General features: G+C 29.6%; 1 protein-coding gene across 2 annotated transcripts; it reads right to left on the bottom strand.

The window, feature by feature from the left end:
• Positions 1–569: 569 nt before the first annotated feature.
• On the bottom strand, positions 570–27874 carry LOC129957144 (peptidoglycan recognition protein 1-like). Of its 2 annotated transcripts, none has more exons than XM_056069312.1 (5): positions 27739–27874; positions 17086–17287; positions 8216–8413; positions 5451–5656; positions 570–761 (listed from the first exon to the last, which is right to left on the bottom strand). In XM_056069312.1, exons 2-5 carry the CDS (start codon positions 17141–17143, stop codon positions 615–617), a joined length of 609 nt encoding a protein of 202 aa, XP_055925287.1. In that variant the 5' UTR covers positions 17144–17287; positions 27739–27874; the 3' UTR covers positions 570–614. The 2 variants fall into 2 exon arrangements, with proteins under 2 accessions (XP_055925287.1, XP_055925286.1); XM_056069311.1 differs by lacking the exon at positions 27739–27874 and adding an exon at positions 20167–20314.
• Positions 27875–27978: the final 104 nt, after the last annotated feature.

Raw genomic sequence — 27978 nt, 5'->3', positions numbered from 1 at the left:
AATCGTTCTAACATTTAAAAACACCGAGTCTAAGATAAATTCCAAATTGATTGTTGTTGTTTCTAATTGTATTTGTTATAGACAAGCCCACTGCCTTTAAAAGTTAGTGATTTTAAGTCAAAGGAGCGTCTCTTGTTTTTTCAGTAGCGCCATTTAGGACCAAGAGTATGACTTAGCTACACACACATAACAACACTTTTTACGGGGCGGACTTCATTCATGCATTTCATTCATTCGTAATTTAGACCTAAATCAGAGAACGATCACCCCTGATCCAGTATCCTCCAGTGGTATTACTCTCGACATGGAGGACTTTGTGACCTCGACAGATTTATACGTGCTCCAGCCACCCCACGCACCTAGAGTCTTCGGCCGGCGGGGTTCGAACTCGCAACCCAAGGAACACTAATACAACGTCCTACCAATCAGGTTATTCCGGTCCCAAAATAGATTAATGGGTATCAGAATCTCGCATCAATGCGATTGTCAATATTTTTGCAAAAATTAATATGCTAAGATAATGCTTCAAATCTTTGCATGGGATTTTAAAAATATGTATGTAATTGAACTTATTATTCTTATATCTTTATTATTCTCCATAATGACATGTATTTTCAATTTCCAGAGCAGTCATACGAATCCAGGCGTCCTCCTTTGTAGTTGTCCCACTGGCGAATGATTTCATACAATTTATCGCCAGGCGACAATGTACAGGCGACATCCCGGTGACCAGTGAGCTCGTAAGTTGGCGCCAAATACCCCTATGCAAGAAAAAAATGAATAAATAAAATTTTAGGCTCAACAAATTTGTCTTTGTCTGAAAAAAATTTGTCTACTAAAATTTTATATATTATTTAATTCTCATAATATATTATTATGAGAATTAAATAATATATTTTATCCTAGATATATATATATATATATAAATTGGATAATTAGCTCAAATATAAACGTAAATTATGAAGTAGAAATTTATCTGCTCTATTTATAGAGCTGTGTCATTCTGTTATTATCTACTTAGGAAAGAATGAAGTCAATAATTTATGTCTGCCATTGTTTGTTCTTTTCGCTAAAAGAGAGTTAAGGGTCGGAGTTAATATACGAAGATCATAGAGAGAATAAAATTCAAAACGAAATTCTCTTAATCATGATCTAACTCGCTCTTATTTGCTGTCTCTAATTAACCTATAGTTGCACAAATTTAGAACAACATATGTAAATAAAATGTGGCCTCAATATTTGTCTCTGTGGAGCCATTCTTAGTCAATGTATTAAGCATGACATTCATTTCCTTCAGTTAATCCATATAGCAGTTATTTTCCTCCAATTCTAAATTCGTATATCTATCTGTAATTCCACTTCGTACACCCAATAACACAAGAATAATGTACAATTGATCAAAAAAATATCCGAATACTGTTGATTACCTAGGAACTAATTATCGCATATCAAAACCAAAATTTTCTGTCATCCTGGAATTATGCCTTCCAAATATTTTTCCAATTCATTCAGATTGATTAATGTTAAATGAGGATAATCGCTTTTTCGACATCTCTAAACTCAGCAGATCGATTAGAATAATTCATATTTTCTTTTAAACTACTGTTTAGCTACAATTAAAACTGCGAAGTTTTATTTTCTCGTATACGAAGAATAGAGAATGTTCAGTAATCATGAAAAAATTTGAACTCGATATTTTGAAAAATCACCACATTTTAGATCTGAGTTCGAAAAACACATTTTTGGAAAAGGTTCGTCTGTTTGTCTGTGAGAAAGATAACTCAAAAACGGCTTTGAGCTAGACGGAAGCAACTTGGTATACAGGCTTAAAAGCAAATTTGTAGATTTTTGTCAAATTTTGAGAAAAATTCGTTCAAAGGAGGCCTGTCTGTCCGACTATTCGAATATAATTTAACATGATAACTACAAAATAAAGAAAGATAGATAGATAAAATTTGGTACACAGACTTAACATCTTTAGTATAATTGCCTACCAAATTTTGATTGAAATCTAATAATGGTCTATACTTTCAGAAATATGTATTAAATATATCAAATTTGGTATGGGATTTTATAATTACAAGTGTAGTTTTATGTCAAAATTTATATTTCAGCCAGCTGAGGAAGATGTGTCTAAAATAAAAATTGGATTTTCGGATATAATATATCTTATATCAGTGATTAATTGCAAGAAACTCGCCAAGGATGGCATGATAGATTCTGTAAAAATGCTGAATTCAAGCCGAAAGTTAAAATTTCACAACTGTTCTACGCCACTGCCATGCAAGGCATTCTCATGGATAACACCTTTATTAGAAAATATGCGATAAAATTTTGCGGAGACACCTCCCCCTGCTTGAAAATTTATAACATTGTTTTATAATTTTAAATAGTTATTAATTTTATATCTTAAATTTATAATATAAAAACGTATAAAAACCTTGGTGGCAATTGTATTATTTGGTTGAACTTGTTGGAATTTCAGTTGTACAAAATTTCAGCCATTTCCGTTCAGTAACTCCAAAGATGTAATGCGAAATTCTAAAGAGACAGAATATCGCTATTCTTTTTTTTTCCAACGGTCATCGCATTTTAACTCAATAATAATCATTCAATCACAATTCACGTGAAGAAATAATACAGATAAAATGAAACAAAAATTATAGTGGATATTTGGAATCATATTCAGTAGTTTATTCACTTTATTTATATTATTATTCACTTTAGTTTAACAATTAGGTATTGATAGGTTTAACTCTTTTCTTTTCAAAATAATTATAATGGAAAGACAGGCGAGAATTGGACAATCAATTTCGCAAAGAGCTCGCTCTTGAATTCGAACAAAACTCTTTTATGTATACTAAGTGAATAAGAATTGAAGAAGATTCTAAAAAAGTTTTAATCTATAAAATAACTAGCCGCTTTTGGCGACCAGCCGGTTCGCCAATCTTAATGTTCGTTAAAATTTTAATAATTAAATATTTTATGCAATTCCAACTTTAATAGATTCTTCAGCAAAATATTTTAAAACTTCAAATTTTGATAGTCATATAATTCACTCATAATATTATAGAGGCCTTCAGTCATAACGTGATATGTATCTCTCTAATTTTCTGTTACCCCTCGTAGAATTTATGCTTTAAATTAAAGTGTAAAGGATTAATCTGCAATTAATATACTAATATTTTTTTACTGAAACAAAGCATTTTTTTAATAATATGATTACTGATAATAGAGTCACTGAGCGTTTAAACTTTATGGGCACTAAAGAATATCTTTCTTAATTTATGTAATATCTCAAGAATTTGTCAACAAAATTTTCTCAGATTCATCATGAACGGATCGATTCATTAACAATGTTTCATTTTAAATGCATCAAACACTAAGAAAATAAAATGAATCGTTTAAAATAATCGGTCGAAAACAGGTTTAAAAAAACTACTTAAAAAACGATGTACTTAAAACTATAAGCATATATAAAAAAATATATAACTAACATAAATACAATTTAATTACAAAAGCATGCAACTAACCTAAAAATAATTTAAATCATTGAAAACAGGTTAAAAAAAACTACTTAAAAAACGATGTACTTAAAACTATAAGCATATACAAAAAATATATAACTAAGATAAATACAATTTACTTACAAAAGCATACAACTAACCTAAAAATAATTTAAATCGTCCGTTGATAATGGTTGCCATGCCAACAATCAGAACACAGTGCGCATGCGTGAATTTTCTTCGCCTTTTACAGTAACGCAAATGCGTGAATTTTTCTACGCCAGTTGGGGTAACGCTATGCAGATTATACATTTTTAATTTCCTTTATTCTGTGTTATTTTAATTCAAAAATACTTCAGAATGAATCTGAAACATGGATTAATTAACAATGTTTAATTTTAAATGCATAAAACATTAAGAAAATAAACAGAATCGTTTGAAATAATCCGCCGTAAAATGTTAACCCTAGCCTTATTACTGTTGGGAGAAAAAAAACTAAAGCCTTACTCATTTGGCGGTGGGGAAAATGGAAGATTTTTTTGGCGGGAAAGTTAGTTTTTAATTAATAATTAAAATTCTAATTAAAATTTCAAAAAAAGGGACCCCGGGTGCACATTCCCGACCTCTAAGGTATACATGTACCAAATTTGGTAGCTTTATGTCAAATGACCTGGCCTGTAGAGCGCCAACACACACACACACACACATTGAGCTTTATTATAAGTATAGATATAGATTATGAAAAATTGATTAAACAATGTAAGGTTAAGTACATTTGTGAAAATATGAATAATTAAATAAGCCAACAGGCGAAGCAAAGTTATATATCTATGAATGATTTATTGCATATCTACTTCTGTTTCTGCTTTTAAAAATTTTAATATAAAGTCATTTTTATAAATAAAATAAAAATTCCAAGTTGTGTATGTTAGTTTTTTAATCTGTTATTCTTTCTACTAAAAAGAAAATAAATACAAATAATTCATCAAGAATATTCGTAACTGATTTTAATTATCGTTTGGTGAAAATACCTTTTCTAAAAATAATTCTGATTAAATATTTTTTTAAATTTTATATCAGCTATTTAAACTTTCAGGATAGTTGATATTTTTTAAAATTTAAACTATGTTAAAAATTAAAATAAAAAATATAAAGAGCATTATATTTAAATGCCAAATCATGTTGTTGTCTTAAATCTTCGAATAAAGGAAACAAAAATTCAAATGGGTATATATAAATTTATTTATGAATAAAGAATGGAAATAAAAAGCAGCGTTTGCAATATTAAATTTTTTGTAATCCTAATTTTTCTTCTTATTTTTAAATATGGGAATATTATTATTATTATTTTTTTCCTATTTCCATAAATATTTTGAATTTTCTTTCTTCTAAAGAACAGCTAAAAGTTCCAGTGTTAAGTCAACAAATTAACTATTAAAATATAATAAGTAAAGGAAAAAACCTTCGAATAAAGAAAAGATTTCAAATGGCTATATATAAAATATATTTATCAATAAAAAATAAGAATAAAAAGCCTTTACAACATTAATTGTTTTGTCTTTTTTTTTCTCTTTATTCTTTAACATGGGAATATTTTTTTTTTTCATATTTCCATAAATATTTTGAATTTTTTTTCTTCTAAAGAACAGCTAAAAGTTCCAGTGTTAACAAATTAACTAATAAAATATTAATAAGCAAAAGGGGAAAAGCTGTAAGAATGACTTTATTTTCTGTGTTTATGCATGCAAGTTAGCCACTCAAATATACATTTGTTGACAACATCAGTAATGTATGATTATGATTCTTCTCGATGTTATAAACTAAATAATGCATAATTATAATTGAATGATAATTTAATAAATGATAATTTTCAGATATCTTGCAAACGATATATTAAAATAAGTTATAATCACTCTTATTAATTTTTCAAACATAGTCGCTTACTTCCTTGACTCCACATTTAATAAGGTTGAGTGCGGCGTCCAGCATTTTCTGACTTGGGGTTACTTCCATAAAATTTCCTATGAAGGCGATTCCCAGGGATTTCCAGTTGAAATTGATGGAGTGGGCACCTTCATGGTTCCAGCCGATTCCTTCGTAAGCTCTGCCATCGCCTCCGATTAAGAAGTTGTACGCAATGTCTCCCCAACCTGCAATCAAAAGTTGGTAGTATTAGATATACAAAGTCCTTTACTGTATTGATAAATTTTGTATAAGGTCCACTTTCCTTCTTACGGACGCCTTTTTCCCTTTCCATCTCTAGTTGCCATGGAAATCGGTTAATGAGCGGTTTTCTAGAACTTTAATTCAGTTTTGGTAATAATAATATTTATTATTATTAGCTATTCAGATTTGTAATGTTTAATTTCAGATGTAACCATGAATATCTTCGTGTTAGTATAATTTTTTGCTTGAGCCAATAAATGCCATTCTGTATTTAGTGATATACTTGATTATTGAGAAGTAGTAAATAGATTTTAGATGTTAGACCATAGACAATTAAAACCACTGTTCAACAAAATAGATTTAGAATGGGGCGACTGCACATAGAATTAGCTGTCGAAAGTTTCAGCGCCATAGGTACCAGTCAATTTGATCAATTACTGGATCTTATTGGTAGACATTTCCCGCTTTCATTTAAAAAGAAAGACCGTCTATGCAAGCATCCATTACTTTATTTTTGATTCCGCAGCTTGAATATGAAAGGTTGCAGAAAAAGTACAAAAGAAAAATTAAAGTCCGCAGAATAAAATTTGAAGCATTACGAAATATACAAAAAGGAACAACATTATACACTACCACCTAAAAATATATAATAGTACTGATAACATTCAGAAGCTGTTTACAAACTTATTAAGCAGTGTAAAGTGTTAGTACGATTAGGGTTGAAACGTATTTGTGCTGCAATGTACTTGTTATAAATTCAGTTAACCACGTGGTCTTCTTGGGAGGAGCGAGCTGCCAATCATGTAAATACCGCGTGGTCTCACTATTGATGTTAGTATATTTTTTTCTTTTCTAGTAGAAGAGAACTTGACTCCTGTACTAGGGGAAGTGTGATCTCGGCTGTCTTCAGAGAAATTTTATGTGTAGTTCTCTAGGCCTGCTACGCTATGGCATGATATTGTGCCTTTTGTTGTTGATGTTAACCAATAAATCATATAAAAGACAACATGTGTCTTCAAGTCATTTCATCCAGGCAACAATCAGCAACAATCTTCACTATCAAATAAATTATTGTGTAATCAAGAAAAGCAATAATTTTTCAGTACTTGTACACAAAATTTCATATCTATAACATTTGCTAAACACCCTAAATAAATCAAAATTGTATTGTATGTCTATGCTTTCACAATGGGGTATCAGAAACCAGAAACATGCTTGCCCATATGCTATTAACACATTTATTAAACCAACCTAATCTTAGACAGTTTCAGCTGAAAGGCTTTACTACAGTCAATTAGTCAAACCTTTTTCGAAATTAGTCAAACCTAATTCATTTCTAGACCTCATTTTAGTTTCTAATTCTTTGGAAGAAGAATGTTTGATGCAGAAAAAGAACTGCTTTCTCCAATGCAGTTCTTTTTAAACATTCCATATATAAACAATGTCGTAAGTAAACAGTTGTTCATATTTTCAAATCTTAATTCAGGGAATGTTTCCCCCGTTGAAAACAAATAACGTCAAAAATTTTATTAAGAATTTTTTAAATTTTATTTTGAGTCTGTCCGTCTTTTTTTAGTGTTTTTCATGTTATTAGTTAAACCCCAGGTTATCCAAAAATATCTCTAAAATCGCAAATCTCTAAAACTCGAACTGTAGTGAAGAAAATAATCGTTGTTCTTAAATTTCTCTGAAATTTGCTAAACAATGCAATGGGCCGAACATGCAAATGCTCAAGCTTGCTCATGTTTAGCAATGATTACTAAACAATGAGTCATGAAGCAAAAATGACAAAGAGATTTTTAATTAATTTTTATGGTATGAACTCTTACTAAGTATAATTTTGACCCACCTGTTATATTTTTTTAACATATGATTTTAACCTTAATAAACACGGTAATTGGGACCAACAATTTTGAATCCGTTTTACACTTAAAACATTTCAGAATTATATACAGTAATTAGACCCGAAATAGCGATGGATATTCATGGCTTAACCAATAAGAATCCGTATCTGAAATGTACCCTTCCCCTTTTAGTTCGATTAGGGTAGAAATGTATTTATGTTACAATATACTTGCATATGAAATTTAATAACTGTAAGAAAATCATTTGAAAAAGAGGCGTATGGAGATCCAATCCCCTTAAACTAATTTTCAGAGCTTTTTAAGAAGGTATAATGATACGTTGAGTATATTTTCCTCTAACCATTACCTTCAGGTGGAATGTAGTCATGACTTGTTTCATACATTTACCTTTATAATCCAAATGATAATCCTGTATGAACTGAACATTTCGAATGCACTGCGACCTTCAGGTGGAATGTAGTCATGACTTGTTTCATACATTTACCTTTATAATCCAAATGATAATCCTGTATGAACTGAACATTTCGAATGCACTGCGACCTTCAGGTGGAATGTAGTCATGACTTGTTTCATACATTTACCTTTATAATCCAAATGATAATCCTGTATGAACTGAACATTTCGAATGCACTGCGACCTTCAGGTGGAATGTAGTCATGACTTGTTTCATACATTTACCTTTATAATCCAAATGATAATCCTGTATGAACTGAACATTTCGAATGCACTGCGACCTGGTTTTGCAGGGAGGGCTGACGGTATGTTGGATGATGACATGGAGCAGTGGCAGCTTAACGGTTCTACTTCGTACGGATGGTCTCGCTTTCCAGTCTTTGCGCCATACGATCTCAACACCATCGCAGGGTGTCTGCTGTTCTGAAAGTAGAAAGAAACCCGACTATCAGTTATCTATTTTTAATCATATTTTTCCATTTACTAATATTAATTAAATAAATCAAACGGAAGTTCAATGGATGCCGAACCAATGACGCCAGACCATGACAACAAAGTTTTAGGAAATTCGGTGACTTCAGCAACCAAGACTAAATATCGAAGTTATAGGAATCTTGGCAGTATCTCAATTAGGAACGAAGATACGACACCCTTCTAGAAGCTTCTATGGGTAGAAAGAACTCTAAAATCCCTAAAGACAGGGCTGAAATCAGTTACAGAGAAGTCTTAATCGCTAGCGAATTCTCTCTGAGAGCTTTATGCTGTTGCGGTTGTTCGAAAATAATTTCTGCTTATATGTTGTTGATTTTTATCAAATCTTTCTTTGTGTGTGTGTATGATTCAGCTGCGTTTTATTACATGTGATTTTGTGTCTTCTTGAGAAATAATGTATATCTATCAGTGTCAATCTTCTTAAATTTTTCGCCGGGCAGATATTCTGTTACAATACTATACCACAGTCATTCTTAAAAATAATAACTTTATATGTATTTACAACATATTATCTTAAGCCATTATATAGTCAACTTTATCTACGCATCTTTTACGCGTATTATCATATTTTTACAGCATTTATTCCATTGCATGTATTTCAAATATGAAAATAAAGCTAAATTTTAATTTAAGCATATGAGTTCAACAACATCAGACTTGCAAATACATATGATTTCCAGTTTTTAAATTGCAATATTTAATAGTTCATTAAAGCCAAATAATTAATGAAACATATAACAAAAACTTTGAATATCTGAATATTAATAATTTTGGTCATCGGAAAATGATTAATCTAATTAATTGACTTATTTTTCAAAAATAAAAGAGATGATAAAATAACTACACGTCTTTTAAACCGAATGATTAGCTCTGTTGAATAGATTTGGTCTACACAATTATCCTCACTGTCAAGTTTGTAATCTTGGAAACAACATCATCTTGTTTTGTTCCAAATACGTAGGTCAAAACTTTATGCAAAACTTAATATAGGTCTTTATTCTTGTTCTATATTCAAACCGCATACTCAAAAAGCTGTTTCTAATAAGCAGTATCTTCGGATTCTTCGCCAATCTCTGAAGGTTTTTAATATCTATTGAACGCACTCTTTAGGCATAATGGGATAACGGCCTTTGTTGCCAAAAGTCCCATTCTCATCACATTTCAATCAATCAATTTATAAACTGGTCTATTTTCTTAACAATCTAAATGGATGACACTTTTCATTTTGGAAATATTTTCTCTTTGGTTTCAACTGAAAATCAGTAAAATACTTTAAATAACAGCTTACGTATGCCAAGAAATTTTGTATGGAATGTTAACATTTATAAATGCTTTTTAAAGATATAAACATGTGGGAAATTGATGAATACACACGGATTAATCAGTTAAGTGATTCGAATATTTTTTTGTAAAGCAAAAGAAAATAACTGTTAGTTGCTAGATATGAAATATCTGTTCTCATGGCAAAGAAAAATGTGGCGTCTTTTAATAATATTATAACCTATGCAATAAATTATAGTAAGAAATTGTGTTAATGTTGTTTCTTATTCCCCTTGAATTGAACACCAATTCAAACCAAGTCCAAGAGATCGAATCGCATGATAAGATTGTAAAGTGACTCCTTCTCATTCACCAGCTGCTTCCCAGAGGCGCCAATACTTTCAATGATATGAGGAGGAGAAGCGTCGGCCGAGCAGTGGCAAGGGGTATACACCTCTGATGAAGAAAAGACCTTTTATATGGTCAGACCTTAATCTAGATAAGAGAGTTTGGACACTCCTTGACTGGTGCACGCCAGAGACAAGCTTGGACAATACCGGCATACCAGTCATTCTCTGGGAGAATCCTCCATTTCGTTTTAGTTCTTAGTTTAAACAAGGGGTGGAACTCTGTGGTCTGCAATCTAGAAGAGGGGAATCGGGACTTCAACTTCCTTCCTTGGCCAGAGCACCTGCAATTTCATTTCCGTGGTTGCCCACATGAGAAGGGATCCACTATATGCTCACTGATGCGGTACTTGCGAATGTGGTTAATTTGGAGATAACGTCTTGGCCTAACTTGTCATGAATGTGTGTCCTTTAAATACTGTATTGAGCTCTGTGAGGATCTAAATTTTGGAATGATCAGTCTCCAAGGCGACGTCCAAAGCTTTGTTAATAGCAAGAAGTTCAAATTTGAAAACTAAATTATGGTCTGGGTTTCTAAAACAATGCCTCGATTCCCTTCTATTTGATTTTAAAAATATCCCACTTCCACTTCTCCCAGACTCCATTTTGCTTCCATCGGTGTAGACTTTCAAGGCTTGATTGGGGATATCACCAATGACTTCGAGGGCCAGTTCGCGCAACAAGCATAAGAAACTGGCGCATAAGAAATTGTAACTTAATATTTATATATTTAATTAATTCGTTGTTTTCATTTATTATTTATTTATTTATTTGCTGTTTTACGCCCTTTATTCATATACATTTTTTTTAACTATCATAAGTATGCGGAAAATATAGCGTACTTACTTGTACTAAATTCAACGCTTCAGTTGTATTTTAAAAAAGATTGTTAAAGACGACGGCGTTAGTATGACATATATTTATTCTTCACAATAAATACATTGCTTTCCGTAACAAACATATTGTTACGAATCTGTGATGCGGCTTCCCAGCATAGTTGGTTCCATCATAAGAAAGAATGTTTTACAGTCATCTGCATTGGACAGAGTACGGGTGTCGCGTTAGAGGTCCCGGAGCTTGGCGACAAACTTGGCGACGAATTTGGAGACTTTGGTGCCAAAATAGATTATACCCGAAACATCGAGAATTTTCCCGATCCGTCCATTAGGAACCGAGATACGCCTCGAACGTGCCTGATTGGTTGAGAGACTTCCAGCCCCGCCTCCTGAGACCTATAAAAGGAGGCAGCCGCAGCTGCCAGAGTAGTCGTAGCCGGAGCCTGCCAGGGATCGACGGTGGAGAATAGTCGGAATCGACGGTGAAGAACTGGCCTTCCAGACATAAGCGGACAGTGACGGGGTCAAGCTAGTGCTGAACTAAGCTGTGCACTACTGTCTGCAGTAGAGTCTTGTTGTATGCTGCACGTCTCGGCTGAAGATAATCGTCTTCTATGCTGTATATAGTTGTCGTCTTTGTGCTGTCCTGTGTGTCTTCGTGTAAATAAACGTCATTGTTTTATTTTCTACTGCCACCTGCTGAGTGAGCGTTCTCCACACCATATAACTCCCACTATCCAAACGAACCCCGGAAATTTCGTAACAATATTATGTACGTATTTCAAACAAAAATACTTTTTTTTTTCAAAGAAAATTTGTTGTAGTTTTGAAAGCATTGTGATGTTTTTTTAAACGAAAGAACGTTTTGATGCGCTTTTAAATGATTTTTGCATTTAAACAGAAGTAAAATTTCTATAACAGAATTTTTATTCACTTCCTTATGTCCTAGAGCTCTGAAATTATGTATAGTTGCGTGTTCTTGATGGCAATTACCCACTTTTCAAAGCTTAATTATCAATTAATTGCTTAATTTCATTTAGTTTTTGTTAGATGACTTCCGGCTGTGAAACTTTGAAAAATTGATTGCAAAAATCCGAAATAATTATAATAACGAGATATGAAGTTTATTAAAAATCAAAACATTAAATATAACATTCTTTTATTAAAACACAAATAGTTAAGGTATATTTTTTTCAAAGCAGCTGTCATTATAAAAAGCCGCATTGAAAAGAATACAAATGAAACTAAGCATCAGTGAATATTAAAAAAAAAATCTAAAAAGACTTATTAAGAAATAAAATTTATTATTAATATGATTAAAATTCCAATTTATAGAGGGCATTTATATTAGTGCCTAACGAATTTGCGATTTTTGAATTCCAAAATTATTTAATCCATATTGCTTGAATAATTAATGAATATGAGATAGTGTTTATTAATAATTATGCAAAAAAACTATTTAAATCAAACAAATATTTACTCCATATAATAAAAAATTATTTTATCCCTATTGATATAATAATGCATGGGTATTGAGAAGTTATACCTGTTTTATAAAAAATATTCAATATTTACAATGATAATAGAATCGATTAACTCGTCTTTATAAAATTTTACATTATCCTTAATTTATAAGAAAACATTATATCAAAAATGAAATCTTTTAAAACTTTGCTTTATTATTTCTAACTATTTATGGAAACATTTATCTAATTTTGCCTGTCATTACTCAGATTTAATTGCTAACTCACGAAAACCATAAATTTCTTGTAATTTTTCCTTTAACTTAATGCAGATTTTTAGTGCAAATTGCAGTATACAAAATTCATTCTTTTGAGAAACTTCCAGAAGTTTCTATAACTTGTAGAAATCTATCGCTTGATCTTTCTTTCTCGCTTGTGTGAAACCGTTTGTTTTCTTCGCGTTATCTCTTTCTTTCCTTCACGTTTTGTAGGTAAATAAAATGCCTTTCAATAAAACTGATTTTTTGAAACCATTTTTTCAGTAGAATTGTATGATATTTAACCGATATTCCTTTAGTTGGTATTCACTCATATTATTATTATATAAATTTTGCAAAATTTACTTAAATCATTTAATTCTAAAATAATAATCATTTTAGCTTGATAGTTATTTTTAATTATTAACATTAGTTTAATGTTATAATTACCAGAATTCTAATTTATAACGGTTTTCAATTATTGTAAAATTGAGAAACTGAAACTTTACCTCGGATTCGTAATTAATTCTTTACTCGATGCATGCGATTAATTATCATTAGTTATATTATTATTGTCATTATATAAGCAAGCTAATAATATTATAATTATCAAAAAGGTAATTGTCATTTCACAGACTGTTGAATTATTGAGTTCAGACTTATTCTTAAATATCAGAAAATATGCTTGAATATGTAAACCAATTAACATCCTTTCAACTAGTTTGATATGATTATTAATTGTCATTTCAAATTAGTTAAGGGGGTGGTGGACTTTATTAGACACTTTTGGAAAATTATTTATTTAGAATTATGAAATTTTTTATGCATATGTATGAAAATATAAATACGTCAGATTTCTTAAAATAAAAACATTTTTAAACGAAATATATTATTTTTAAAAATTTAAAAGATATATAATTTTTAATAATTTTAAAATATTTAAGGCGTTTTAATTTTGAATTTTTTCTATTATTTTTTCTTTATTACTTAGCATGAATTTATTTGGAACAAAAGTGTGTATAATTTTGTAATTCCAATTAAATGCTAATTATTTTAGAAATATTTTTATGCTCACTTACTGAATTTTTATAAGAATTTTATGTTTTTCTGAACTAAAATTGACTTTTAACTATCTAAAAAAAACTCGGAACATGAAATACATACCCTATTTTCTTTTAATGTTTCACCGAAATCTTTTATAAATTTCAAAATCTATAATCTTTTATAAATTTTAAAATCTTTTATAAATTCCTTCAAATATTAAGACACTTGGAACATTTCAAAGATATTTCAATCTAATTATAATACGATTTTTAGAAAAGTAATTAGGATGTACTTTTTTCCTCTTGAGCTTTAAAATATTTATTTAATTGGTCAATGCATTCTATAATACTATTTTAGTTGAATATAAACATATATTTTGGTGATGAAATGATAAAAATAAAATTACACATTTTCGTCAATTTTTGCTTATTTCAAAGTCCACTTCCCCTTAAGTATTTTCTACCACATAATTCATCCAATTGCTTTTTGATAAACACTTGGCGGTTGATGTTTTGAGAGTTCGAATTATTTGAGAAAACAATAAATAGCAATTAAAGTATTTTTATTTGTCATATAAACGAAAGTTTAATTGTTATATAGAATTGCCATATTCTAGTGTTAAGGTATCGGCTTTGAAACCGAAGAATTCCAGATTCAAAATCTGATTCTACTGGAATAAAATGCTGTATAAACATATCTGTTGCACGTTTAATCCATTGAGACCACCTACCGAATGGAAACGTCGTCAATGAGGTCGGATCTAACGTCTGCGTCCTCTAACCGCAATTCAAAGAAAAAGATTTTCAGAGCATTCTACAATAGGCTCTCACATTGCCACAAAATGGGACGTTTATCTATTTAAATTAAACTGTATGGTATTTCAGGGTGTGAAGAAAATAAAAAAATAAAAACGAGTAAAAATTACATAGATAGACAGACAACCCTATGTATAAAAGTAATTATGGCATCCGTATTAATTATAAGGTATTAAGCAAGTCATTTAGGATTAGCCTGTAGTAAATGAATTGTGAATATTAACTTATATAGGATTGGTCATATAGAAAAATTTATAACCTAGTAATAAATATTCATTTTTTAAACTCAAATAGTAGAGGGTTTTATGGAAAATATTACATTCTTATATTTAACTATTGTCACTTTCTCAAATTTCATATTTGAAAATAGGAAATTTTGTAATTGATTTAGCTCTTATTTTAGTACAGTAAGAATCTTAAGTATTGTACTGGTATTAAACCATTGACAATATAATATTTTAACATTTTCATTTCCTTCATTATTAGTCAATAGATCAATAAATTTTAATGGAATTTTAATTCCATTCTGAAAAATCTATTTGTTAAAGAATTTCAAAAAAAAGGTTTACTCATAAGGTATCGTAATAATTATAATAATTAAAATTTGAAATGCTTTAAGGAATTAAAAGAAATTAATGATAATTTATAAAGAAAATTATTAACAGAATGTATTTATAAATATACCAAACTGTTTGAAAGATATTTTTTTGTCAAAAATTTTGGGGTGAAAACAAAAATGTTGATGGATATCAAAAGAGAAAATATTCCTAATCACTAGTTTAAAATGAAAATATGTTACAAACTAATCGCCACAGGCCAATTTGGTCTCTTAATACCTTCTTCAAGAAAAATATTTTTAATATCATATAAACTATACTATTATAGAAGCCTTGCACAATTCTGTGTATTGTATTATATAACCTCTCTAATTTTAAATCAGCTTCTGAAAAATTTGAATTTAAAATTAAAGTGGAAGTGATTAAACTTTAATTGATACAAAAACACTTTCTGCTGAAACCAAGCACGATTTCTTAAAAGTATGAGTACAGAAAACAAAATCGTTTGGCATTGAAATCTGATATGCACTACATTATAATTTTGATAGTTTATGCAATACTTCGAAGAATTGTTCAATTACAATTTCTCTGATTTATCATAAAATTAAGTTTTCCGTTTTACTTCAGAAGAGTTTAAATGACGAAAAGAATAATATTTAACTTTGTTTCAGTCGATAAATGTACAAAAATAAATAAATTAAGAAACCTAAATTTTATACAGTCGTTTCATCCTAAGGAATATTCTTGACATTTCAACTTTTAAATAATAATAATATCAATAAACGTTTTTATCTTCTGCGATCAAATCTGTCCGAATTATAAAGTTTTGAATATTAGAATTTTAAAACAATAAACATTTTCATAGTCTTAGGCCAATCAGTCTTGAGAAATTCTTAGCGCTGATTGGCATATATTCTTTAAGGCGATTGATGGAGTTGTCTAAAATTGAGCGTTTTTATTTCATAGTAATATTCAAATTTTCATAACTCACTCAGTTTTAGTCACAATACAGTGGAGCTTTATTTTTCTTTTTTTTTAAACCATTCGTCTTTGGCGACCAGTTCGCTGGTAATATTGATAATATTCATATTCATAATTCCGCCAAATTGTCAGTTTTTAAAGCAACGTTATTTTTATTGTCTCTTACATATGCCCTTTTTATTGAATACATGAGCCTTTATAATGAGGATCAGGCCAAAGATATCATGACACTATTCAATGCTTAAATATTCGATTAATCTAATTTCTAAGTGTGACTTCAGTTTTATACACCTTATAAACTACGTAGACATTAAAAAGAAACCTTGTTCTTTACTTTGCAGCAATAGAAAAATTCACGGTATCATATAGTTGATGAAACAATGAAAACAGTTTGAACCTGTAAGGAAATGTCATCTATTGTTGGAAATTGGACAAAAAAATATTTTTAAAAAATTGTCAAAAATGAGAAAAATTCTAATAATTATTAAATTTGTATAAATAAAAGGACGATTTTTTTTATATTTTAAAATAGTTTAAAATTCATTTTTGTGCAGTAATATTTTTGGAAGTTATCACGGTTAAATAAAAATCCAATATTTGGCTTAATTTTTAATTAATTAAAATTTTTAAAAAATGTACTCCTATTTGCACATTTCCAACCTTTAAGGTATATATATATGCCAAATTTGGTAGCTGTAGGTCAAATGATAGGCCTGTAGAAAGTCAAAACAATACAAACACGCGCACTCATCTTTATTATTAGTATAGATTATTAGCAAATTTTTCTCTTTATTTTTAATTTTTTATTGCACCCTGAAGCTATGAAACGCAAACAACAAATATTTGAGGATATGGCTTTCTGTTTTTTCTTTCCACAGTGCCCAAAATAGAAATATTTTAATTCTAACCACTCCATTGTTGCTGATCAAAACAAATAACTAGGGCACTTTGTCTTGCTGAAAATAGTGATAAGGTTCACTTACCTCCCAAAACACTCGCAGTTTGTAGGAATACAAAAAACCCCAGCGAGGTCAGCAGCATCGTAAGAAGTCCAATAATATTCAAATCAAAGGTGAGAATCGTGAGATAATGCCTGACTCGAGGAAGTTGCCCCTTCTTTATTCTGAATGGCTCGGATGTTGAGGATTTTCCAATTAGCAGTTATCAAATAAGGAAAAGGCGTTCCTGTACGATCATAAGCCAATTAGCTTGTGGTTTGGAGTTTTTCTTACTCTCTTATTAACATAAAACAATTAATATGCAGTAATTGAAGAAAATGAAATATTTCATTTTTATTGATGTGAATAAATATAAATAAATGAACTGTATTAATGAAATCCAATCCCATAATATCACAGCACCACTAAAATTTTATTGTCTGGGTACTATATTTATTAATGACCTGTTTGCTTCCGCAATGCAAAAATTTCAGGCTCTAATTTCGCGCGTAACTAAACAGTAAACAGAATGTTCTTCCTCGGCATTGAACAATGCAAAAAGAAAGAAAAAAAACATGAGATTAATAAAACAATGAGATTAATAACACTTTGATAAAACAATTACAATGATTTTAATTTTTTGGCAACAATAAAAAAACCATTGGTAAAAATTAAGAGATACTTATTTTTAAAATAATTATCAATATTGGGAGGGAGGAGAGAATTGGCAACAATAAATTGATAGCATTTAAAAAACTTTAAATTTTAAAATTGTCTAAAAATTAATTTTATGTAATATTTTCCAGAATAATTGCATAAAAAGACTAAAAAAAATTAATAATTAAAGTTTCGTTTATTAGCTCTTGGACAAACATTTTGCCCTGGGGTCCTGGGTTCGAATCCCGGTTCGGGCATGGTTGTTCTTCATCTGTGATCTATCTGTGAGGTGTGTGAATGTGCCCCTCTGTAAAAAGGGGTTGTGCAAGCGAATGTGTGGGTTTCATCTTCATATGAACTAGGAGTCAGACTTCTGTCCTCGGGGGCTTAGGGGGTCTTTCCCCTGAGAAGCTACCGCACCCCCTTTCCGTGGTAACGCGGACATGACATCATCATCACAAACATTTTGCCCTGTAAAATGCCCCAATTTTTATTTAATACCATAGAGAAGATTATTTTGTCAGTTTTTTTCCCTTCGATAATAGAGGATAATTTTTTGATTTTATTACATCTTGAATTACATTTTTTATAAATATGAAAAAAGTAAAATGTTGTTTAGTTTAAAAAAAACATTCTGCTATTAAAATATTATATCAGTCAATGTGCATGTTTTATCCCACCAGTTTATGAAAATGTTATCCATATTATCTGTTCAGAGGATGAGAAATATTTATCCATAAGGCAGCTTATTGTCATCTTCAATGATCTAATTATCACTTTTTACTTTCTCGTATATGTAGTCTAGAGAAAGTACAGCAATCTTCAAAAAATTCGAACTCGAGATTTTGATGAATCTCCGCGTTTCAGGCCGCACTGAATTCTAAAAACGTTCGTCTGTCTGTCTTTGATCAAGATGACTCAAAAACGCTTTGGGCTAGATGGTTGAAATTGGTATAAGTTCTTTACATAAAATTTGCAGATTTCTATCAAATTTTGAGTAAAATCTGATCACAGGAAGTCCGTCAGTCCGACTCTTCAAATGTAAGTTAATAAAATAACTACAAAAGGAAGAAAGCTAGATAGATAAGATTCGGTACATATATTTTGAATGCATCTGTAGTGTAGACATCTGTTAAAGTTTGAGATAAAACCAACAATGGGTCTGTCGTTTTGTAATTTCAGAAACACGTTAAAGCGATAATTTAAAATCGCGTTGACTTAAATATATCAAATTTTATGTGTGATTTTGCGCAACAAATGCAATATTGTGCCAAATTTTATTTCAATCGATTGAGAAAAAAGCGTCTAAAGCACACATTCGATTTTCAGACACTATTAACAGCATGCCATGGATTAATCGCCAAAATACTCGCCAAGGATGGCACGGCATATTCAATAAAAATACTAAATTAAAGCCAAAAGTTAATATTTCAAAACTATTATACGCTGGGTTTAATCTGGTTTTTTATATTAAACTATAACAAAGGCTAAATCAAAGTTTTTACTATATTAACTATTAATTTCAAGTAAATTACATCATGCGCGATTTAAGAATATGTAATTTAGATTTAATCCCATTTCCAAACACATATTTTTTTCTTGGCATTTTCTATTGCACATAAAGATTCAAAAAAGAAATTCAAAAAACATACGAATATATAATTAATGTACAAAAAGAATTAATAATATTTCCATTCTCAAAATATTTCATTTAAGTTTGAAAGAACGGTCCTCATTATATTTATTTTGATTGATAATATTTAATGTTTCACATTATTCAAGCAACGTTCTCGACTGCAAATGCGATTGCGAAAAATTATGTTTCAAAATCATTCGCTACTTGAGACAATTAAAATGCTTTAACCTAGTAAAAGGAAGTGGGATTTTCTACAGAGTGAAATTCTGATGAAGAAAAGTCAAGTGACCTCAAACTTATTGAGGTTTCCCACAATTTCTACAAAATTGAATGTGAACATTTGGAAAGACATTTCAATTTCTTAAAAATAATTTTCGAATAAAAACTATAAATTGTATTATATAAAATAAATTTATAGAAATATCAGTTATTTAATATAACAATAAGTAACAAATCAAGATACATCATTTTGTGTGCGATATAGAACTGAAGTATTTAAGTTTCTGACTTACTAGAAAAATTTGTCAGAACTTATGCCAACCTACATAATTTCATACAAAGATTGATAAATTTGGTGGGAAGCATACTTCCCACGGCCCTAGAAAGGGTTAAATGAAAAAAAATTTCGTAATCAATTGAAAATAAAAATTTTGGCAACATATCAATGCCATTACTTTTATTTTTCAATTCTTTTATTTTTCAAATTATTCAATCAGTTCTAAGTTAAAACGCCGAGTATTTATCCCGTAAAAATCCATAACGTTTACCGTTCGACATGCAATAATATTATGATACAATATTAAGAAACAGCTTGTACCAATTGCAATACTTACTTTTAGTTATTCAGCAAAACATTTATGTTAAATGCCTTTGAAAATACGTATTTTTCCCAGTCGCTGTCATAGAAGAGAGTGCAGTTACTTGAAATATCAGCTTTTATATGAAACACAGGAATCCCATAATGCCTTAGACAGATGAAAAAGGGAACTGCGTAATTCATCTAAAATTCTAACTGAAAGCTTGTCATCATATCTTTTTCACTTCTGAAGTATTCTGTATTAAATTGGAATGGTGTATTCAACACCTGTCATAAGTGAAAACTGTCAGAATTATCTAAAATACTGAAATGTAATTTTATTTTTACTTAAATCCTGCTTAAAATAACAAAATCACACATAGTGAATTGTCACCATGCATTCAGTGGCATAACGCAGGATATATCCCATGGAGTCTGGATGTAGTTAAAATCAAGCAATTCTTCACTGTGATACATCATTCTAAAACCTGACAACAAAGGTTAACTTTTCATTTTGGAAAAATTACGTCCACTAATGTAATGGAACAGCATAATCAATCAGCTTAATGGTGTTTCCTTTCTTGAAATGCAGAAAACTTTTCTACAACTGCTATTTTTTCCATCTTAATATTTGGAAACTTTCTCACTACAAAAAAATAACAATAATCTGAATCAAAAAAGAAAAATAATTAATTTTAATCATATCCTGTAATTACTTGCAATAACCGAAATTGAAGTGCTCAAGTTAATTTAAAATGCATAGCAAACTGCAAAATAAATATGGAAAGAAAAGGGATTTTTATGACCTATTGACACTGCAGGTCTTATAGCATTAATAAAAATAAATTTTTAAAAAACTGGAACTTCTTCAATCTATCTGTGTGTGTATGTGTGTGTGTGTTCTCTTTCTCTTTCTCTGTCTCTGTGCGTGTTCTCTCTCTCTCTCTCTCTCTCTCTGTGTGTGTGTGTGTGTGTGTGTGTGTATTAATGAAATTATTTCCTTTGATTTTATTTTATCCCATAATGCACTTCTATTCTATTAGCATAAAGATATTGTATGTTTATCTTTATAATGGTATTGATGATACGATTGTATGTTATTTTTCGATTTTTGACTGCTATAAAATATCGTGAAGCGCATTTATTATGTGAAAAAATAATTATTTACAAATTGTTATTTACATTTCATTTTTCATGTAATTAATAAATATTCAAAGAAAGAAGTGTAAATATGTTCTCTTTTCCTAAAAGAACATATTTACATAACATAATAAAGCATATTGACCCTTTTCTAAAAAAAATAGTAAATGTGTTTTGAGGCACATTTTAGGTAAAAATAAAATTGCATTAAATCAAGAAAGACAAATCATGCTTCTTTTATAACACTGAATGCAAAAAAATTCCACATTTTCTATGAAATGAAAGAACCATGATTTAATGCAAAAACAATTGTGAACTAAATTTCTCTTTTAACCCTTTAAAGGGCCATTTTTTCTAGTCATATTATGTTAAAATATTTCTAGGCATGAAATTAGAATAAGAAAAGGGATTCATTTAGCTTATTAGATAAATTTAATTTGATTAATTAATTAATTTGGTTAATTAATAATCAAGACACATCATTTTGTGTGAGATAAAGAACTGAAGCATCCAAGTTTCTGTCTTTCTAAAAAAATTTGACAGAACTTATGCCAACCTACATAATTTCATACAAAGATTGATAAATTTGGTGGGAAGCATACTTCTCACGGCCTTAGAAAGGGTTAAACTGGAAATAATATAAGAAAACACAATTTTTGCAATTTCTGGATCTCATATATTCGCATGCTTTAATTCTATCTAAATTCTAAATAAAAACATTTCAATTCCCCTATAAGTATTTAGAAAATATGGCTAAAAAACAGTGTTACACAAAATAATGTGAATAATTATTATTCAAACCATCAAATTGGAATAACGTGTTAAAATTGCAAATGCTCTAACAATATGATAATTAGTTTTTTGTAAAATAAACCACTGTTTGTGAAATAAATATTGAAAATTGTCCAATGTTTTTGTTTAAATGTTGAAATATCAATTAAAACTTAAAATTTTAAATCGAAATAACAATAGAAGGGAATCGGTTTGCAGTTAATTTAGATATTTCTTATGAGTCTTTATCGATATTTCTTAAAAGAAATTTCCAAAAAATATCTGGCACTAAAAACTTTAATTATAAAATATATTTTTATTAAATATTAACCATCAGATTTATGGTTTGTTATGAAATCCTATTCTACTGTTATAATTTTCACATAATATTGTTAATATTATTTTCAACAAAGTATGATTAATTATCATGTGAGAACATGATGTTGTTTTGGTTTGAGGTTTCTGAAGCCGCAAAATGCACGGGCAGAAAATTGCCGATTTATTGCTTTTGAGGCATCAAATTTTCGCTTTTAGGGTTACTAGGGTATGATAAAGAATATTTGTTCGTTTGTATTATATTGTCATATTTGGCAACAAAAAGTTACAACTTGGCGCCATGTACCTGATTCTTCTGTCTGACCAATAAAGGGCAGAGTCGTAAGAACTTATCATCCGAAGACGATAGAAAAGAAAATGGGAATGAATAGCGAAGGGAAGTATCGAAAGTTATGTGTACATATCATGGGAACATGATGTTTTTTCTGTAGAATTGATACACGTGACTTAAAAAATAATGTTCTCACATGATAATTTGAAATTTGCGATAGCAGAATTCAATTTTTTCTTTTGATCTTCAATTCCATTTTCTTTCTTTCAAATAATATTAATGCCGAAATTATATTTAAAAAAACTTTTCTTTTCTTTACTAAAAATATGTTTTCCTTCTGATTTTCTTTTATATATAACGAAAAGTATTTATTCTTTAAAACCTTTGTAAAGAGAAAAAAAAATTGGTCATCCCAAATCTGGTGTAAAGGCAGTATATCAAATTTCAACCGTCTAACTGAAAGCGGTTTTGAGTTATCCTTGTCACAGACAGACATTTTCCAAAAATGTGTTTTTCGAAGTCACGGAGTTCTAAAACTGAGAGATTAGTCAACTCTCTCTATTGAATTTTTTGATAATTTCTATATTTTCTCTTGACTATGCATATGAAAAAGTAAAAAAACAAGCTAAGTTTATTGTTGCGTTAAAATGTATGCATGTCTCTGGTTGCTGAAATGAAGTTTCTTTCAGTTAGCCATACATGCTTAGTTTGTCTTAATATTTTAATTCAAAATTTAACAGTTAGATTCTAAGAGGTTTTTTTTTTAACTATTGCCTTCTCTATAACATAATTTAATGCCTATGATCGATTTGCCTTTTGGCTCATGGGGTATTTTTCAGAGAGTAGAACCTCTCTCTACTTTGCATTCGATAACTTGGAGATCCGCTGTTAAGATACTCCAAATAATCAAGTGACGTTCATTTGAGACTGATGAACCTCAATCCTATCAGTACCTTTCTGTCTAAATTAGTCGTCTAAATGTTTCCAAAAACAGAGTTTGACTGGGAGGTTTTTGTTTATTTTAACGCTTTGACCTACAGATATATTTAGCCTCTGTTTTAGATGGCATATTTTGTTTTGGGTATTTATTGTTATTTCCTTCCATTTAAAAAAGTAAAGAACATTTGAAATATTCAAGCATGTCCATGCTATATAGCATGTTCTTATAGCATGTCCATGCTATAATTTTTTTCGTTATTTAACGAAATTTAAATAACGAAAGTTTGTAATTCGAAAATATATCATTGATATATAAAAAAAGAAACGTACATTTTAATAGTTAATCAGGCATTAAAAACTCACATTGCAAACTTAATTCTTCATATTGAGCACGATAATTGCTTTCACATAAATGGTAGCTTTTTTTTATAATTGAAAAAAAAAAATTCGTTGATGAATTTTATTTTGGACAAAAGTGTAACATAAGAATAATGTGTGTATGCGTGCGTGTGTGTAATATGCGTGTATTAGCATGAATGTGTAGTAATTTCTAACTTTCCTACTTTCTAAAAAAATTTCCTAATTACTCAAACTATGATTTCACTATAACTTTGGTTTCTGAGTTGCATGGCTATTTATTATATTCCCCGCGGAACCAAAACGCTATGTCGGCTAGTTCTTTTCTAAAACAATATAAGTTCAGAATATTTTCTCGTGAGCTTTCACTTTCGGCTTTCTTTCCTTGTTTCTGCTGCCCTATTAGGTATGTAGCATCGTGCTTGCATGGCTTGGATAATTTTGATATAAAAAAACAACAACATTTGGACTATTTCCTTTAAATTATGATGATTTCAAATCGTTAAGGACTGTTTCATCAATTGTCGTTAAACAGATTAATTGGTAAAGTCCTTTTAAGCTCTTTGAATTCAAAACGGCATCTTGTAAAGACAAGGAAATAGCGTGTACCTAATGTAAAGTGACTATGCATAGTCAATTAAAACAGGTTACAGCACCCTCAGTAAATTATAAAAATAACTAAAAAAAAAGAAAAGAAATCGGCCAAAAAGTTTAGATAGAAAAATATACGCCATATCATTAAGAAAAACTTAGCAAAAAGTTTCATGGAGTCTTCTGTAAAATTGTAGGAAATATTTGCAATAAAATTATGAACGTTTCCAGACTTGATCTTCAGATTCCCCTCCTACCCCCAAGTGCATTTTCCAGATTTTTTTTAAATATTATTTCATGTTCTATCTACTAAGTAAATCCTTTATTTATCTAACTACTTACTATGTAATCACATTGCCACTCAATTACGCTATTCACTTTTTTTGTTTTGTTCGGAGGTTAAGAACCTTGAGTTTAAGAACACCGTAACACTCTCCTCAAATCTGAAATTTACTTTCAACAGTGTTTAAACTTCATTTCGCCTTTGCTTTATTCGAAAAAACACACACACCATAGGATAATACCGGTGAATATACATTCAATAATTATTATCTGCTTTGAATATAACTAAGTGTAAATGGATGTATTAAATTGGAGAGCCTGAATTTTACAAATATTTCATAGCTAAATTTCAAAACTTTCGGAAACTGTAATTGCAACAATAAATTAATTATTTTAATAATTAATTATTAAAATAAAAAAAATTAGAAGTTATATCATTATAATATAATAGGATTTACAGATTTTATATATTTATGAATATCAGTGTTGCTTTCAGTATATTTGAGCATGCGGGTTTGTTTGTTTTTATCAAAGTGTCAGATAAATTGTTGCTGGCCACTATCAGCTATCTCAGACTTTTTAATATACTCAGATGAATAATTTTATGAGTTGTGCTCTAAAAATCTATATTCGGTTCCTAAATAAGAGCAAAATTGGGAAAATTTCAATATTCGAATTCATGATTCTATCACGTGCGATAGGGGAAAAAAAAGCAAAAACGTGATGTGTTCAAAAAACTCGTTTTATATGCTTTGTAGATCCATATACACAATTTCAAGGAAGTCTTTGCTCTAAAATTCCCTTTAATCTTTTCTTCAAAAGTTCTTTATTAAAAGCACACAACAGCTCTTGAATCCAATGATAAATACTTGTTTAATTGTTTAATGATTGAACATATTGGAAAACAAATACCATAGGAGCAGATACAATTACACCAATACGAAGCTAGTTATTAATTTTAATGAACAAGGAAACATTTATTAACATCTTATGAATGCCCACAAAATAGAATGGTGCAGAATTTGAAACCTGTTATTCAAATTACACAAAAACCTAAACAATAAACTGAAATCTATTAAATTATAATTATTCCGTTAATGTTAACCGCGTTCAAATATTTTCAAAATTAACGTAACAATGCGTAGCTCTATTAAATAATTTAGTGTTGTTCAAATAAACAAGGACAAATTTCTAAACAGCCTACGGATACTTACAAAATCGCACGATAAAGATTCTTGACCCATTCACTTGGGGATACAAATAAATAATCTCAAAACAGTTTGCCAATGCGATGCTGTATTTAAATACTTCATTGTTATCCAGAGAATTATGTAAAAATTTCTAATCATCCTACGCATACTTACAAAATCGAATAATTCTGGTTCTGGTCCGATTATCTTATAGTATAAATAGAGCATTCCAAAACCGTGTACTAAAGCGAAGTTACTACTAAATATTTCAGTGTTGTCCATATAAACAAAGAAACAATGTATAAAAAACGCTTATTTATAAAATAAAACGATGCAAATACTAAACCCGCACATTTTTTGTATAAATGAAAAATTCCAAAGCAATGTGTCAATATTATTGTTAATTATTTCAGTAGTGTCTAGATAAAAATAGGAAACAACATCTAATACTTCTTTTTAAATATACCATGCATGTTTACATACCCGAATTATAACAAATTCTAAGCCCACTTACTCTGAGAATAAAGAAAGCATTCCAAAGTTTGTATCAACACGACGATCTTATTAAATAAGTCAATATGGTTTAGTAAAAACGAAAGAATTTCTGTGCATAAAGTCAAAAGATATGGATTTTTAATCTACTCACTCATAGTAAAATAAAATATTGTACGCGATGCTATTATTAAATACTTAAGTGTTTCTTCAGTTAAAGAAGGAACATTTCTAATATGTTACACTTATTAATAGAATCCAGCGATAAAGATTCAGAACTTCCCCATTCGTAGAACAAATAAAACGTCCGGAAACAGTGTAATAATGAGACCCTACCATTAAATACTTCAGTATTCTTTAGATAAACAAAGAAAAAAATTCTAAATATTCTACGTTCATTTACAAAATTAAATGATATGTTCTGGGCCCACTCACTCAGAGAATAAATAAGACATTCAAATGCTTGTACCAAACACGACGATCTTTATTAAATGCATCACTGTGGTTTAATAAATAAATAAGAATTTCTTTTTATTTAATTAAGCGAGCAGATTCTTAATCCACTCATTTATTGTAAAAAAAAATCTAAAATAATATTCGCTATTATTGAATTCTTCAATGTTTTCCAGGTAAAAAAGGAAAAACTCTCAACATTCTACGATTATTTATAAAATCCAGTGATAAAGATTCAGAACTCTTCTATTCATAGAACATATAAAGCATTCCAAAACAGTACGCCAACTTTACATTGTCCTTAAATACTTCAGTATTTGTTAGATAAATAAAGAACAAATTCCAAATATTCTATTTAGAAACTCGAATGAAGAGATTCTTATCTCATTCCCTTATAGTACAAATAAAACATTCCGAGAAAATGTACCAACGAGATGTTACTATTAAATATTCCAATGTTATTTAAATAAACAAAGAAAAACTCTAAATATTCTAAATTTATTTCCAAAATCGAAAGAATAGATTCTGAACTCATTCACAAATAAAACATTCCGAAACAATGTACCAACTATTAAATATTTCAATGTTGTTTAGATAAACAAGGAGAGATATCTAAACATCCTACGCTTATTTACAAAATTGAATAATGATACAGATTCTGAACTCTCTCACTCTAAACGCACACAAAGCATTCCAAAACACTTGTACTACCATACATTCGAAACAGACACATAAGCTTAAAATTATTGTTCACCTCACATAATTTGATATTTTATAACTGACTTACTTTTGCGTCATTGTCATTCAGCGCATCATTCACAATTTAAATGTAAGTCACGGAATCGAACGGACCTATAAAAACATTATCAAATTTTCGGCGGGGAAAAAATTCTACCTTTTACTCTTTCACGACGCTGTCATTTGATCTCCTGTTACTACTTCCGGTGCCGGATGGGGAAAACCGTGATGACGTCATTAATGCGTGTCGTACCGACAAAATAGCGGAGAGAAACAATGCCTTATCATG

Source organism: Argiope bruennichi, chromosome 11, assembly GCF_947563725.1.
Source record: "Argiope bruennichi chromosome 11, qqArgBrue1.1, whole genome shotgun sequence".
Taxonomy (NCBI): domain Eukaryota; kingdom Metazoa; phylum Arthropoda; class Arachnida; order Araneae; family Araneidae; genus Argiope; species Argiope bruennichi.
The sequence above is the reverse complement of the archived record's forward strand: the minus strand, read 5'-3'. Positions and strand labels throughout refer to the sequence as shown.

Bases quoted from the DNA above. Each gene is read 5' to 3' on its own strand.
- LOC129957144 (XM_056069312.1), bottom strand. From the start codon at position 17,143: ATGCTGCTGACCTCGCTGGGGTTTTTTGTATTCCTACAAACTGCGAGT. The intron at 8,414-17,085 runs GTAAGTGAACCT...TTCTACTTTCAG, and splicing joins AACTGCGAGTGTTTTGGGAG to AACAGCAGACACCCTGCGAT. The intron at 762-5,450 runs GTAAGCGACTAT...TTTCTTGCATAG, and splicing joins TTAAATGTGGAGTCAAGGAA to GGGTATTTGGCGCCAACTTA.